The 15,221-nt window shown below is 44.0% G+C and overlaps 1 protein-coding gene across 10 annotated transcripts in view; it reads left to right on the forward strand.

The window, feature by feature from the left end:
• The first annotated feature begins 8,753 nt into the window (after positions 1–8,753).
• Positions 8,754–15,221, forward strand: part of MAP2K5 (mitogen-activated protein kinase kinase 5) — a 264,501-nt gene continuing 258,033 nt past the window's right edge. For 4 of the 10 annotated variants that reach the window (XM_069597649.1, XM_069597652.1, XM_069597657.1 and 1 more), the window contains exon 1: positions 8,768–9,631. In XM_069597649.1, the coding sequence (XP_069453750.1) occupies positions 9,497–9,631 (135 nt within the window). In that variant the 5' untranslated portion in view covers positions 8,768–9,496. Of the gene's footprint in view, positions 9,632–10,860; positions 10,901–15,221 lie in introns of all 10 variants that reach the window. The other 6 variants (XM_069597651.1, XM_069597654.1, XM_069597658.1 and 3 more) reach the window with 4 other exon arrangements.

Raw genomic sequence — 15,221 nt, forward strand, 5'->3', positions numbered from 1 at the left:
AGATGCTTGCTCCTGGGAAGAAAAGCTATGACCAACCTAGATAGCATACTAAAAAGCAGACATTACTTTATCTACAAGGTTCCGTACACTCAAAGCTATGGTTTTTTTAGTACTTATGTATGGATGTGAGAGTTGGACCATAAAAAGGCTAAGAGCCGAAGAACTGATGTTTTTGAACTGTGGTGTTGGAGAAGATTCTTGAGAGCCCCCTGGACTGCAAAGAGATCAAACCAGTCAGTCTGAAAGGAAATCAACCCTGAATATTCATCGGAAGGACTGACTGATGCTAAAGCTGAGCTCTTACCTCACCCACCTGATGCGAAGAGCCAACTCATTGGAAAAGACCCCTAATGCTGGGAGAGATAGAAGGCAGGGAGAGATAGAAGGCAGGACGAGAAGGGGATGACAGAGGATGAGATGGTTGCATGACATCACTAACTCAATGGACATGAGTTTGAGCCACCTCCAGGTGATGGTGAAGGACAGGGAAGCCTGGCGTGCTGCAATCCATGGGGTCCCAAAGAGTCAGACACGACTGAGCGACTGAACAACAATATTGAGAAAAATTAGCGCCTTCTTAGTATATACAATATACAATATGGAGTTTATCTAACACTTACATATTGTTCATTTGTGCTGGGTCCCAGATCAAGCACTTTACACATATTAACTTCTTTAATCCTCTCATAACAATTCTATGAATTAGGCACTATTTTTATTCCCAGTTTTTAAACTGTGGAAATCAAGAAGACTTACTCAAGACTTACATCAACATGCATGGGTGTTATTCCAGTTTCTGCAATCTGTCTACAGAATCCAAGTTCTCAAGCATTACTCTATACTTTCCTATGATGCACACGATAACAAAGGGAGATGTTTTAGAACTCTGCGAGCTCTAAAAATGTGAGATATTTTATTGGTTAATACAAAGAAAATAATATAGACGCCTTTAAATGATCAAAAGAAGGAAATAATAAAACTTACATGATTTTCAGGAACACCAGCCTACTCTACCTTAGGGAGAATGTATTAGGTAGAAATTCAATCCAAAGACATCATAAATTAACAACTTTATGTTAGAGCATCTAAAATACATAGTACAGGGACTTCCTTGGTGGTCCAGTGGTTAAGAACACCTACCAATGCAGTATCTTCCCTGATGGCGCAGAGGGTAAAAAGCCTGCCTGCAATGCTGGAGACCCAGGTTTGATCCCTGGGTCGGGAAGATCCCCTGGAGAAGGAAATGGCAACCCACTCCAGTACTCTTGCCTGGGGGATCCCCATGGACAGAGAAGACTGGCGGGCTACAGTCCATGGGGTTGCGAGGAGTCAGACAACTGAGCGGCTTCACGTTTACGTCACGTTTACCAATGCAGGGGACACGAGTTTGATCTCTGGTCCGGGAAGATTCCACATGCCAATAGAGCAACTAACCCCTTGCATCATAACTACTGGGCCTGCGCACCTAGAGCTTGTGCTCCGCAACAGGAGAGTAGCCCCAGCTTGTTGTAACTAAAGAAAGCCCGCTTGCAGTAATGAAGACCCAGTGCAGCCAAAAATAAAATAAATAATAAAAAATACAAAATCCATGGCACATACTTGGTGTTCTACGAATATCTGTTGACCTGTTGTTTCTGCTTCTGCATGGTGCTGAAATTGCTCTCACTGTTCTTTTTCCATTTCTGCCACAACACAAAAGTGTAGACTTTCCCGTCACACTTTGGGGTTTGTCTCTTATCACTTTTGCCCATGCTTCTGCATATTCTTTTTCTAAATTAATGGATATCAGCCCTATGAGGAAAATGCTGTTTATTTTTTAGTTGTTATTATTATTCTAAATTATATCTTTTTAAAATTAAAATTTATAAGACATTATTGCAGGTGTGTAGAATTGCAACTTACTTAAAAAAAAAAAAACATTTTATTTTGGAAAAACTTTAGGTTTACCAAAAAGTTGCACTATAGTACAGAGAGTTCCCATATACCTTCACCCAGATCACCCTAATATTGTTGTTCAGTTGCTCAGTTCTGTCTGACTCTTTGCAACCCCATGGACTACAGTGCACCAGGCTTCCCTGTCCTTCACTATTTCCTGGAGTTTGCTCAAACTCATGTCCATTGAGTTGGTGATGCCATCCAACCATCTCATCCTCTGTCATCCCCTCCTGCCTTCTATCTCTCCCAGCATCAGGGTCTCTTCCAATGAGTCAGTTCTTCGCATCAGGTGGCCAAAGTATTGGAGCTTCCAGCTTTAGTATCAGTCCTTCCAATGAACATTCAGGGTTGATTTCCTTTAGGATTGATGGGTTTGATCACCTTGCAGTCCAAGGGACTCTCAAGAGTTTTCTCCAGCACCAGAGTTTGAAGACATCAGTTCTTCAGTGCTCAGCCTTTTTTGTTGTCCAGCTCTCACATCCATATATGACTACTGAAAAAACCATAGCTTTGACTACATGGACCTTTCTAGGCAAAGTAATGTCTCTGCTTTTTAAAACAGTGTCCAAGTTTGTCATTGTTTTTCTTCCAAGGATCAAGCATCTTTTAATTTCAAAAGCATCTTTTAATTTCACCATCTGCAATGATTTTGGAGCCTAAGAAAATAAAGTCTGTCGCTGTTTCCATTGTTTTCCCATCTAATTGCCATGAAGTGATGGGACCAGATGCCATGATCTTACTTTTTTGAATATTGAGTTTTAAGCCCGATTTTTCACTCTCCTCTTTCATCTTCAACAAGAGGGTCTTTAATTCCTCTTCCTTTTCTGCCATAAAGAAGGTGTCATCTGCATATCTAAGGTCATTGATATTTCTCCCAGCAATCTTGATTCCAGCCTCATCCAGCCCAGTATTTCATATGAGGTACTCTGTATATAAGATAAATAAGTAAGGTGACAATATACACCCTTGATATACTCCTTTCCCAATTTGGAACCAGTCCATTGTTCCATGTCCCATTCTAAATGTTGCTTCTTGACCTGCATACATATTTCCCAGGAGGCAGGTAAGGTGGTCTGGTGTTTCTATTTTTTAAAGAATTTTTTAGTTTGTTGTGATCTACACAGTCAAAGGCTTTAGTATAGTCAATGAAGCAGAAGTAGATGTTTTTCTGAAATTCTCTAGCTTTTTCCGTGATCCAACAGATATTGGAAATTTGATCTCTGGTTTCTCTGCCTTTTCTAAATCCAGCTTGTACATTTGGAAGTTCTCAGTTCACATACTGTTGAAGTGATTTTGAGAATTACCTTGAAGGATTTTGAGAATTACCTTGTAGCATGTGAAATGAGTGCAATTGTTTGGTAGTCTGAACATTCTTTGGCATTGCCCTTCTTTGGGATTGGAATGAAAACTCACCTTTTCCAGTCCTGTGCCCTCTGCTAAGTTTTCCAAATTTGCTGGAAATTGAGTGTAGCACATTAACAGCATCATCTTTTAGGATTTGAAATAGTTCTGCTGGAATTCCATCACCTCCACTAGCTTTGTTCGTAGTGATGCTTCCTAAGGCCCACTTGACTTCACATTCCAGGATGTCTGGCTCTAGGTGAGTGATCAGACCATTGTGGTTATCTGGGTCATTAAGACATTAAAACTTTTTTGTAAAATTCTTGTATGTATTCTTGCCACCTCTTCTTAATGTCTTCTGCTTCCGTTAGGAGCATACCATTTCTGTTAGGTCCATACCCCTGATGTAAGCATTTTACATAATCATTGTACAGTACTGAAAAGTCAACATTGGTATATTACTGTATTATTAACTAAACTCCAAACTTGATTCCACATCACTGGTTTTTTTTACTACTCTCCTGTTTTCTGTTCCAGGATTCCATTGAGGATCCCACAATACATTTAATCATCATATCTCCTTAGTCTCCTCAGGTCTGTGACACTTCCATTGTTTTTTATGACCTTGACAGTTTTGAGGATTATTTGTCAAATATTTTGTAGAATGTCCCTCAATTTGATTTGTCTGATGGTTTTCTCATGATTAGATTGATGTAATGGGTTTTGGGAAGAAGATCCCACATGTCAAATGCCCTATTTATTGCATCATATCAGAGAGTACATGACATCAAAGATGATGTCAACCTTGATCAATTGGTTTGGATGGTGTCTGCCAGGTTTTTCCACTAGAAAGTTACTCTTTCCATCCTCTATTTTCATCATATTCCTTTAAATGAAAATCAACAAGTATTGGGAATTCCCTGGTGGTCCACAAGTTAGCACTTGGTGCTGTCACTGCTGGGGCTGGGTTTGATCTCTGATCGGGGAACTGAGATCCTGCCAGCTCAGTGGTGTGGCTGAGGGTGGGGGAGGGGAGGAGAAAACAAAAAGAAAAAAGAATCTCCAAATCAAATATTTGAATGTTATATGCCTTGGACATCAAGGACCAGTCAGTCCTAAAGGAAATCAACACTGAATATTCATTGGCAGAACTGATGCTGAAGCTGAAGCTCCAATACTCTGGCCACCAGATGCAAAGAGCCAACTCATTGGAAAAGACCCTGAAGCTGGGAAAGATTGAAGGCAGGAGGATAAGGGGATGACAGAGGATGAGATGGTTGGATGGCATCACCGACTCACTGGACATGAGTTTGAGCAAACTCTGGGAGACGGTGAAGGACAGGGAGGCCTGGTGTGCTGCAGTCCATGGGGCCACAGAGTCGGACACAACTGAGTGACTGAACAATGCAGGGACACTAGGCGCTGAAGGAGGCAAGTGGAATTCTTAAACATAGGAGGCAATCGACATGTTATGAAGTTTGTGGGTCAATGGGAGTCAATAATGTTTGTTGTCTCAGCCTCAGTGATGGTGGTGGTGATGGCAGTGGGAAGGCAAAGGAACAACTGAGGCTCAAGACAGGCAGAAAATACACATGGTAGTTGCATTTGTATTAGCCAGTCTCCTTTGCCTTCAAAACCCACTTATTCATTCATTCAGTTCAGTTCAGTTTAGTCGCTCAGTCGTGTCCAACTCTTTGCGACCCCATGAATTGCAGCACGTCAGGCCTCTCTGTCCATCACCATCTCCCGGAGTTCACTCAGACTCACGTCCATCGAGTCAGTGATGCCATCCAGCCATCTCATCCTCCGTTTCCCCATTCTCCTCCTGCCCCCAATCTCTCCCAGCATCAGAGTTTTTTCCAATGAGTCAACTCTTCACATCAGGGGGCCAAAGTACTGGAGTTTCAGCTTTAGCATCATTCCTTCCAAAGAAATCCCAGGGCTGATCTTCATAATGGACTGGTTGGATCTCCTTGCAGTCCAAGGGACTCTCAAGAGTCTTCTCCAACACCACAGTTCAAAAGCATCAATTCTTCGGCGCTCAGCTTTCTTCACAGTCCAACTCTCACATCCATACATGACCAATGGAAAAACCATAGCCTTGACTAGACGGACCTTAGTCGGCAAAGTAATGTCTCTGCTTTTGAATATGCTATCTAGGTTGGTCATATCTTTCCTTCCAAGGAGTAAGCGTCTTTTAATTTCATGGCTGCAGTCACCATCTGCAGTGATTTTGGAGCCCAAAAAATAAAGTCTGACATGGTTTCCACTGTTTCCCCATCTATTTCCCATGAAGTGATGGGACCGGATGCCATGATCTTCGTTTTCTGAATGTTGAGCTTTAAGCCAAGTTTTTCACTCTCCACTTTTGCTTTCATTAAGAGGCTTTTTACTTCCTCTTCACTTTCTGCATTCAGCAAATATTAAAGTGCCCACTGTATGCCAGGTACTATTTAGGTACTAGAGATACAACAGTGATTAAAACACATACCATTCCCTCCTCTTGCCAAGTTATAGATTAGTGTGAAGACAAAACACAGGTGTGAAACATGTGGCATGGTAGATTGTGATAAGTGTTAGGAGAAAAGTAAACTAGGGAAGGGGACCAGGCATCATGAACACCTGTATGAGTGCATCCATGGGTGGGGTGGGCTTGGGGTTGACTTTTAACAGTGAGCTAAAGGAATACCTCAACAAGAAGTTGATTTTTAAAAAAACTGTTTATTTATTTGGCTGCACCTTGTCTCAGTTGTAGCATGCAGGATCTTTGATTCTTGCTGCAGCATGTGTGGGTTCCTTTAGCTGCGACATGCTGGATCTTTAGCGGGGGCATGCAGAATCTTGTTTTTGTTTTTGTTTTTTTTCAGTTGTGACATATGGGCTCTTTAAGTTCTGGCTTGAGGAACCCCTAGTTGCAGCATGTGGGATCCAATTCTCTGACCAAGAATCCAATCTGGGCCCCTCCCCTCTATGTACCCTACACTGGGAGCACAGAGTCCCAGCCACTGGACCACCAGGGAAGTCTCCAAGAAGGTGATTTTTAAGTCAAGATCTACAAAAGGTGAGGGAGTGAGCCATGTGGATATCTGGATAAAAGCAATCCAGGGAGAGAAAAGGGCAAATGCAAAGGTGGGATGCCTGATGTACTCAAGGAACAGTAAGAAAGAGGATGATGTGAATGAAGTTTGAGAGCTCTTAAAGCCAGGAGGTGTGGAGGGCAGAATGTATAGCATTTTGCAGTTCAAGGAAAGGACTTTAGTTTTTATTCTGTGCAAGTTAGGAGGCCATCAGGAGAGTTTTAACCAAAGGAGTGACTTGATCTAACCCTGGTAATTGGGTTGAGAATAGACTGTTGATAGCAGTGGCAAGAATGGAAACAGATATTTAAGAGAGAAATATAGTATGAATATAATACTGGGATAGTATCTATGAAGCATTCAGAAGGGATCAGATTCTGGGTTAAGGATTTGTGATGGGTAGCAACGTAAAAAGAGATGAAACAAAACCTCTGTGAATCAATGCAGTAGTAAAATGTTAATTTTCTTCATTTAAGAAATACTTTATAACAAAAAAGATAAATAACCCAATTAAAAAATGGGCAAAGGACTTGAATAGACACTTCTCCAAAGAAAATATACAAATGGCCAACAAGTATATGAAAACATGAACATCCCTAGTCACTGCTACTGCTTCTGCTAAGTGGCTTCAGTCGTGTTCGACTCTGTGTGACCTCAGAGACGGCAGCCCACCAGGCTCCCCCATCCCTGGGATTCTCCAGGCAAGAACACTGGAGTGGGTTGCCATTTCCTTCTCCAATGCATGAAAATGAAAAGTGAAAGTGAAGACGCTCAGTCGTGTCCGACTCTTGGAGACCCCATGGACCGCAGCCTACCAGGCTCCTCCATCCATGGGTTTTTCCAGGCAAGAATACTGGAGTGGGGTGCCACTGCCTTTTCCATCACTAGGGAAATGCATATCACCCTAGTGAGATATCACCTCATATGCATGAGAACGTGGCTTTTAACAAAAATACAGAAAATAACAAGTGTTGGTGAAGATGTGAAGAAATTAGAACCCTTGTGCTACTGGTGGGAATGTAAAACAGTGCAGCCATTGTGGAATGTGGCAGCTGCACAAAAAATTAAAAATAGAATTATCATATGATCCAGCAATTCTACTTGTGGGTATATATCCAAAAGAATTGAAAGTACAAATTGAGTTGGTTTTCCCCATAGTACTATGAATAAAAAAGCCATTTTAACAAATTATGAGTTCATAGAAATCTCTGGTTTTGTGGTCTATTTTTTCAAATAATAGGAAATGAACTTTCAATAAAAAGTGTATGGGGACCTTGAACAAACGATTTATTTTTCACAGACTGATGTGCAGGTGGAAAGGGGCAATTCTTCGACTATCTGGAGGATCTGACTAAATGAATTTCCTCCTAAGCTATTAATTTACAATAACTGAAAAGAGATAATTTATCTCCTACAATGGACTTTCAAATTAAATATAAAAGGAACGTAGGTAGAGAAAATATGCAGAAAATTGGTATTATATCAAAACTGACAAATATCTAAATGATTTTTCTGGTTGCATTCATCAACTGACTGCTAGAGAGAGAAATAACACTCCTCACCCGAATTTATACAAAATTCAGTCCCCCAATGTAAAGCGATATGTAGGTTTTTCTTAGAGATAAAGGACGAAACAATTTGTAAATGAACTTCCATATAAGGCGTCACAGATCAACGAAATTGTGCATTTAAAAATCTGAAGTTAACAAGTCATTTGAAAATAATCAAGGATTATTGCTACTGCCTGTGATATCACCGATTGAGTAAACATTGCTGTCTAGGTGAAAATTTATGGACTGTCTAGGATATTTTTTGCAACGGTTTAATAGGGAAAGATGATGCCACAACTCCAAATGTCCCCAGGCAGTTTAACCTCTTCACTGAATTTCTTTCCTGTTGCTTTTCAATAGGGGGCTGTTTGCTATTTTAGGGCAACCATGGGTAAAGAACTTCACTGAAAAATCCACGGTCACATTACTCATTTGGGGAGACAGATGATCTCTAATCTGTATCTTGGAAGAAGGAAAAAAGGCAACCTTGTTCTTGATCATTTGATGCACAAACTCCGCGAATATTTACGTACACGGGCTGATAAAGCAGGAATTAACGAGAGCTGCAGTTCTATTTTTCTAGGCTTCTGTACAGGCAAACAGTACGCATTTGAAGTCATCAATCGGCTTTTGGCGGACCCCTGCCCTAGTTCATTTTCCTCCTTCTTTTGTTAGATGCTTTTACCTCGACGACTTTAATCAGGATCGGGAAAGGAAAGGGCCGTCTCCGTGGATGGTCGCTTCGCGACCGCTCGGGTCTCGGGACAGAGTATTCTACTTGATCCCCTCCAGACTCAGCACTAAGCACTTGCTCCTCTGGTCCCGCCCCGAGACGCGCGGAGGCGGGGACGGCCAGGAGCTGCCCTCTTCCAACATGGCGCCGCGGGAGGCGGGTCCGCTCTCCGGCTCCCGGGGTTCCGGCGCCGCGCGTTTTGGTTCCGGAGTAACAGTGCCCGCGCCGCTGCCTTCCCCCTCCCGCCGCCGTCTTCCCCCTCCTGCCGCCGCCGGCCCTGCCGCCGCCGTCAAGACGCTGGCCTCGGATGGCCGCAGCTGAGTCGCGCGCCCCGCGCACTTTGGCTGAGGTGGGGCAGAGGACTCGTCCCCGACCTTTCCGGGGACGGTCCGCTCGGCATTCTTTTGGTCCGGCGGCCCTGGGACTCCTTCCTAACAGCCCCTAACTGAGTCCCCCCAAGTCGGGACCCTCCGCTCCTGTTAAGGAGGAGTGGACACCTGCCGCTGTATCTCCCTAAAACGGGGTCCTCTCTTTGCCGTCCCCTCACACCCACACAGACGGCAGAGAGCTTCACGATCCCGTTTGCCATCTTTTCAACTCCAGAACCTTCTGACCTCCGCTAGTTCCTCCTGGCTTCTGCCCCTTACCCCGTCCACGCTCATCAGGAGACGTCCCTCAACCCCCTACAGCCTGGGCCTGGCCGCGAGCCTGCGGGCTGCTTCCGGACCACCTCCTCTCCTCAACCGTCCACCCGCTCCGTGCTCTGACCCTCTGTCCTCTTGTCACCTCTTGGCGCCCCCCACGTCTAACCAGGGAGGAGGAGGGCCCCCCTACTAGGATGTGAGCCCCTTTAACCTGTAATGCTGTGGCTGCTCCTTGGCCCCTTCCATGCCATGGAGAACCAAGTGCTGGTGATTCGCATCAAGATTCCCAATAGTGGAGCGGTGGACTGGACAGTGCACTCTGGGCCGCAGCTACTCTTCAGGGATGTGCTGGTGAGTGTTAATCTCAGTGTGTCAGTCCTAAAGAGTGGGGGGAGGCATTTGTGGGGTACTGTGATCACTGAATCTTACCCTGGTGGCCTGAGCTAGTGACCATTGCTGGCTTCCATGTGGGAGCAGTTTTATTGCTTCCACAAGCATTGATTAATTGCATGGACTGAAATCTGACAAGTGTTGAGGTCCCTGGGGAAGTAGAGATGAATCAGATTGGACCCCTGCCCTCAAGGAACTCAGCCTGGACTGGGATAAAATTTTTTACACAGAAGCAACCAACTGAGATACAAAAAGCTGAATCTAGAAGAGAGTTTTGTGGAATGTCCCTGGCCAGATTCCAGGTCTTTCTACTGAGTTCTCTAAACTTGGTAACTAGTGGAAAAGAGAAAGAAGACAAGCCTAACCAATCACATTTTAGCAAACCTAAAGTGTCCTAAGTTTTAAGATAGTATTTTATGTAAAGAAAGAAAGAGAAGTAAAACGAAGAAAAAAATGCAGCCCATTAAACTATGACATGCCATACATTGTACAAAACCCAATTTCAGAGATGTTAAAATAGAGGTGTTATTTCAGAGATGTTAAAATGTACTTTTAAGACTCAGTGAAGCCTTACTTTCATAATAACTATTCAAACTGTATTTCAAATAAGATAGAATGTTAGACTTGGCACTCAGCTTTCTTTATAGTCCAACTCTAACATTCATACATGACTACTGGAAAAACCATAGCTTTGACTAGACGGATGTTTGGAGGCAAAGTAATGTCTCTGCTTTTTAATATTCTCTCTAGGTTGGTCATAGCTTTTCTTCCAAGGAACAAGCGTCCTTTAATTTCATGGCTGTAGTCACCATCTGCAGTGATTTTGGAGCCCAAAAGTATAAAGTCTGTCACTGTTTCCATTGTTTTCTCATCTACTTGCCATGAAGTGATGGGACCAGATGCCGTGATCTTCATTTTTTGAATGTTGAGTTTTAAGCCAGCCTTTTCACTCTCCTCTTTCACTTTCATCAAGAGGCTCTTTAGTTCTTCTTTGCTTTCTGCTGTAAGGGTGGTGTCATTTGCGTATATGAGGTTATTGATATTTCTCCTGGCAGTCTTGATTCTAGCTTCTGCTTCATCCAGCCCAGCATTTCATATAATGTACTCTGCATATAAGTTAAATAAGCAGGGTGACAATATACAGCCTTGACGTACTCCTTTCCCAATCTGAAACCAGCCTGTTATTCCAGGTCCAGTTCTGACTGTTGCTTCCTGACCTCTTCCTTCATGGTAAGGCCCAAGCTCCTCGGCATGGTCCTCTGGATCCGTCTTGATTGTCTTATGCCTGCCTGGCTCCGGCTTCATCTCTCACTACACCCACATGAGCATCCTGTCCTCCAGATAAATAGAATTAACCTTGAGTTCTCCAGGGTGCCCAGGCCATGTCCACTTGGCCTCTTTCCTTAGCTACCTGTCCTTCAGAGTTGAGCTTCACTTTTCCTCTGCTTTGGTCTTGGTCACATGCCCCTCCTCTGTGTGCCCACAACTTTGGCCTGGCAAAGTACATGGGTTTTGTGCTCATTTTGTTGGTCCCCTCCACTAGATGATAAAATTGTAGAGGAGACAGACATCTCTGTTTCTGGTGCTACCTAGGACCCCGAAAGATTTGTTTCTGAGGGAGCCTCAAAGAGGATACACACCATTATGGTTTTGTGGACAGCATACTAGGCTTTGAATCAAGAACTTTGGATTTAACTATAGCTAGGAAAGTCGCTGTTCTTCTCCGAGCCTAAAATTTCTTGCTTATAAATTAGGAGTAATGGTACCTGCCTCAGAGACTTCTAAAGATTGACTGAGATTGTGTCTTTGATGAGAAAGACATAAGATTTCTTTGACTTTACTCATTTGAGACAACAGAAGGTATTCTTTTAAGTAGAATGGTGGTTGTTGTTTGGTCACTCAGTGGGGTCCGACCCTTTGTGAACCCATGGACTGTAGCCCTCCAGGCTCCTCTGTCCGTGGGATTTCCCAGGTAAGAATACTGAAGTGGGTTGGCCTGTCTTCTCCAAGGGATCATCCCGACCCAGGTATTTAACCTACATTTTCTCCTGCACTGGCAGGCGGATTCTTTACCACTGAGCCACCAGTAGAATGAGCCCAAGTAGAATGGTACAGCGGAGAAGGCAATGGCACCCCACTCCAGTACTCTTGCCTGGAAAATCCCATGGATGGAGAAGCCTGGTAGGCTGCAGTCTATGGGGTCGCTAAGAGTCAGACACAACTGAGTGACTTCCCTTTCGCTTTTCACTTTCATGCATTGGAGAAGGAAATGGCAGCCCACTCCAGTGTTCTTGCCTGGAGAATCCCAGGGATGGGGGAGCCTGGTGGGCTGCTGTCTGTGGGGTCGCACAGAGTCAGACACGACTGAAGCGACTTAGCAGCAGCAGCAGCGGCAGAATGGTACAGTGTTTGAAACAGACTCTTGAGCCAGGCTGACTGGGTTTAAATTCCAAGCCTTACCATACTCACTCAAGCAAGTGTCTTCTGTATCTCAGTTTCTTCATTGGTAAAAAGAAAACAAAATAGGGTTGGGGGATAAAAGTAGTGCCAACGTCATAGAGTTCTAAGTTCTAGGGCAGTTGATACCTGTAAAGTACTTACAACAACCTAGAGCTTACTAAGTTCCAAGTGTTTTTGTTATAGCAACAGAAGAGACAGGGCCTGGGCATCTCTTAGTTGTACATTGGCTCAAGGATGACTGGCCTAAAAGTACGCCTTGCACAAACAGTTCCATGATTGAGAGCTCTGAGTGCGCGGTGCCTTTACACGTGCTTACTCAGATAAGGTCAGGTAGAGCGTATTATGTTGGGAAGGCCTGATGCGGGGCTTGTGACAGTGGGTGCTGTGCAGTATATCAAGTTATTTGAACTGCAAACTCAAATCTTGCAGGACCTCTGAGCTCTCTTTTCCAGGTTTTCCTTCAGCAAGAAGCCAGCAGTCCACATCAGCATTTTGGCTGGGAACCTTAAAATTTTAAGCCAAATGAAACCTGCACTGTTCCCCTTCATCTGATATAACTGTCCTCACGTCATTTTTCAAATGAGGACTCATGAAACCCAGATGAGGAAAATGATAAAGCCACATGGCTAGCTTGTGGCAGAACCAGACGCGGAAGCCAGAAGCAGTTTGTAGTGACTGAGTCAGCTGGAGCTGAGGGTGTTTTGGACTCGGAGTCGGTAGTTGAGGGCACCACTCATAGGTCTACCGAATGGCTGGGACTCCCTGGGCAGGTCACGGGCCTCTCTGGTGGCTGTATTCTCCATCTGAAATAGGGACTGGCTGCCGTGTGAAGTAGGCCCAGCTGGTCCTCTCGGGCAGAGGCACATGGGTTATCTGTGTTTCAACTTTCTGTGTTTCATGCCTTTTTTGGCGACACAGTCCCCAGTTTGGGGAAAATTGTGTAGGAGGTCTGGATTAGTGAGTGGTAGGAGAGAACATTCCCCCATTCCTCTGAATCCTGTCTCCCAAGTTCCAGCCCACATTTCCCCTTATCTGTGAAGTGTCTGTCTTATCTGAGCCTGTGATTTCTCCTGCCTTCTAACTTAACTGCTATTTGCTAGTTTATGTCTTTTGTTTGGCCCTTTGGAAATGGCAGTCCACTCCACCACTCTTGCCTGGAAAATCCCATGGACGGAGGAGCCTGATAGGCTATAGTCCATGGGGTCGCAAAGAGTCGGATATGACTGGGCGACTTCACTTTCACTTTATCATACTATGCGTGCTTGGTTGCTTAGTCGTGTCCGACTCTTTGTGACCCCGGGGACTGTAGCCTGCTAAGCTCCTCTGTCCATGGGATTTCCCAGGCAAGAATGAAAGTGGGTTGCCGTTTCCTTCTCCAGGGGCTCTTTCCTGACCCAGGGGTTGCATTGCAGGCAGAGTCTTTACCAGCTGAGCCGTCAGGGAACTGTAAGTGCTCTGAATTGTTAGTCTTTTAGGTTTGTCTTTATTTTTGTGACAGATTGTAATCTTCCTGACGCCAAGGAGTAAGTCTTATTCTTCTGGTGCCTACAGTTTTGTTATCTTTGTGCTCCTGGCATGTTGTGGATGCTCCCTTATATTTTTGGTTTGCCGTTGGTTTGACTGAAGCGAAGGAGAAGAAAAGGATCAAGAAATGATCACCATCCCATGTGTAAACCCATGTGCTCTTTTGAAACATTCTTTAGGTTGGGTAAAATGTTGAGAATAAGACTGGGTCATTTTGAAATTAATCACTTAAAATACAACTGGAAAATATGCATAAAGTTGGATGTGCCTGCTTAGAAAAGACCAGGAGATAGTGTTTTATTTTCCAACTTTTTACCCCTTTGTTATCACGATAGCTCCACTTTATTTGCCTTAACAGAACAAGGTGGCTGGTTATGTTCATGTGATTCTCATGATTCTCTCACGATTCTTGGTTTTTCTTTCTCCGTTTCTCCATGTTAGATGTAAAGTTTGTCTGGCTCCTTGTTTATGTTGATGGGCTAAGGAGGCCATTGCTGCCCAGCAGTGTGTTCAAATAGTTGTTAGAAATTTGTCATTTGATGGGGATCTGCTATTCATAAGTAGGAAGGATCCTAAGTTAGTTTGCTAATTCTGTCGTGTTCACACCTCAAGACTGGTTGTCTGAAAGTAAGCAGTCATAACCTAGGCTTGGAGAGCTGGGAAGGTGGAGAGTGTTTGGCCTTCCCTCCCCACTTTTAAACCAATGCTGGCTGCTGCTGCTGCTGCTGCTGCTGCTGCTACTACTAAGTCGCTTCAGTCGTGTCCGACTCTGTGTGACCCCGTAGACGGCAGCCCAGCAGGCTCCCCCATCCCTGGGATTCTCCAGGCAAGAACGCTGGAGTGGGTTGCCATTTCCTTCTCCAATGCATGAAAGGGAAAGCTCAGTCATGTCTGACTCTTCGCGACCCCATGGACTGCAGCCCACCAGGCTCCTCCGTCCATGGGAGTTTCCAGGCAAGAGTACTGGAGTAGGTTGCCATTGCCTTCTCCAGAAACCAATACTGGCTAGTCCTTGGTAAATGCATAGAAGGATTAAGTGAACCAGAGATCATCCTCCATTAATTGTCAGGTGCTGAAATTTAGGGTTTTGTTATGAGCTAAGATTTGTAACGTTCCAGTCATCAGTGACTGTTTTATTTATTTAACAGACACTAATACTGCACTTAACATGTGCTAGACACTGTTGTAAGTGCTTTATAAATATTAACTTATTAGTCTTACAAGGTAGGTACATTATGATCTCACTTTACACAGAAGGAAATGGAGGCCCAGAGAGATCCAGTCAATCAGGGCCTGAACAGCAGAGCCAAGGTCCAAGCCTAGCAGTTTGGCTCGCCTCCGTACTCTCAGGCTTTGCACTGGTTGTCTGTGTATTCCATAGGAACTCAGCAGTTTTCATTTACCTGTCGATGAAAGTAGGTAGATACTTTCTACCTACAAATATCTAGAAAGAATTTGTTTTCCAATACTAAAATCTTTTACAGATAGTTCCTCAAAAAGTTGTTTCATTTGCTAAGACTAAAGGAAAAAAAATCTCTTGGCTCTAATGAGTGAGGACTGCCTAAGA

This window comes from Ovis canadensis, chromosome 7 (genome assembly GCF_042477335.2).
Source record: "Ovis canadensis isolate MfBH-ARS-UI-01 breed Bighorn chromosome 7, ARS-UI_OviCan_v2, whole genome shotgun sequence".
Lineage (NCBI taxonomy): Eukaryota > Metazoa > Chordata > Mammalia > Artiodactyla > Bovidae > Ovis > Ovis canadensis.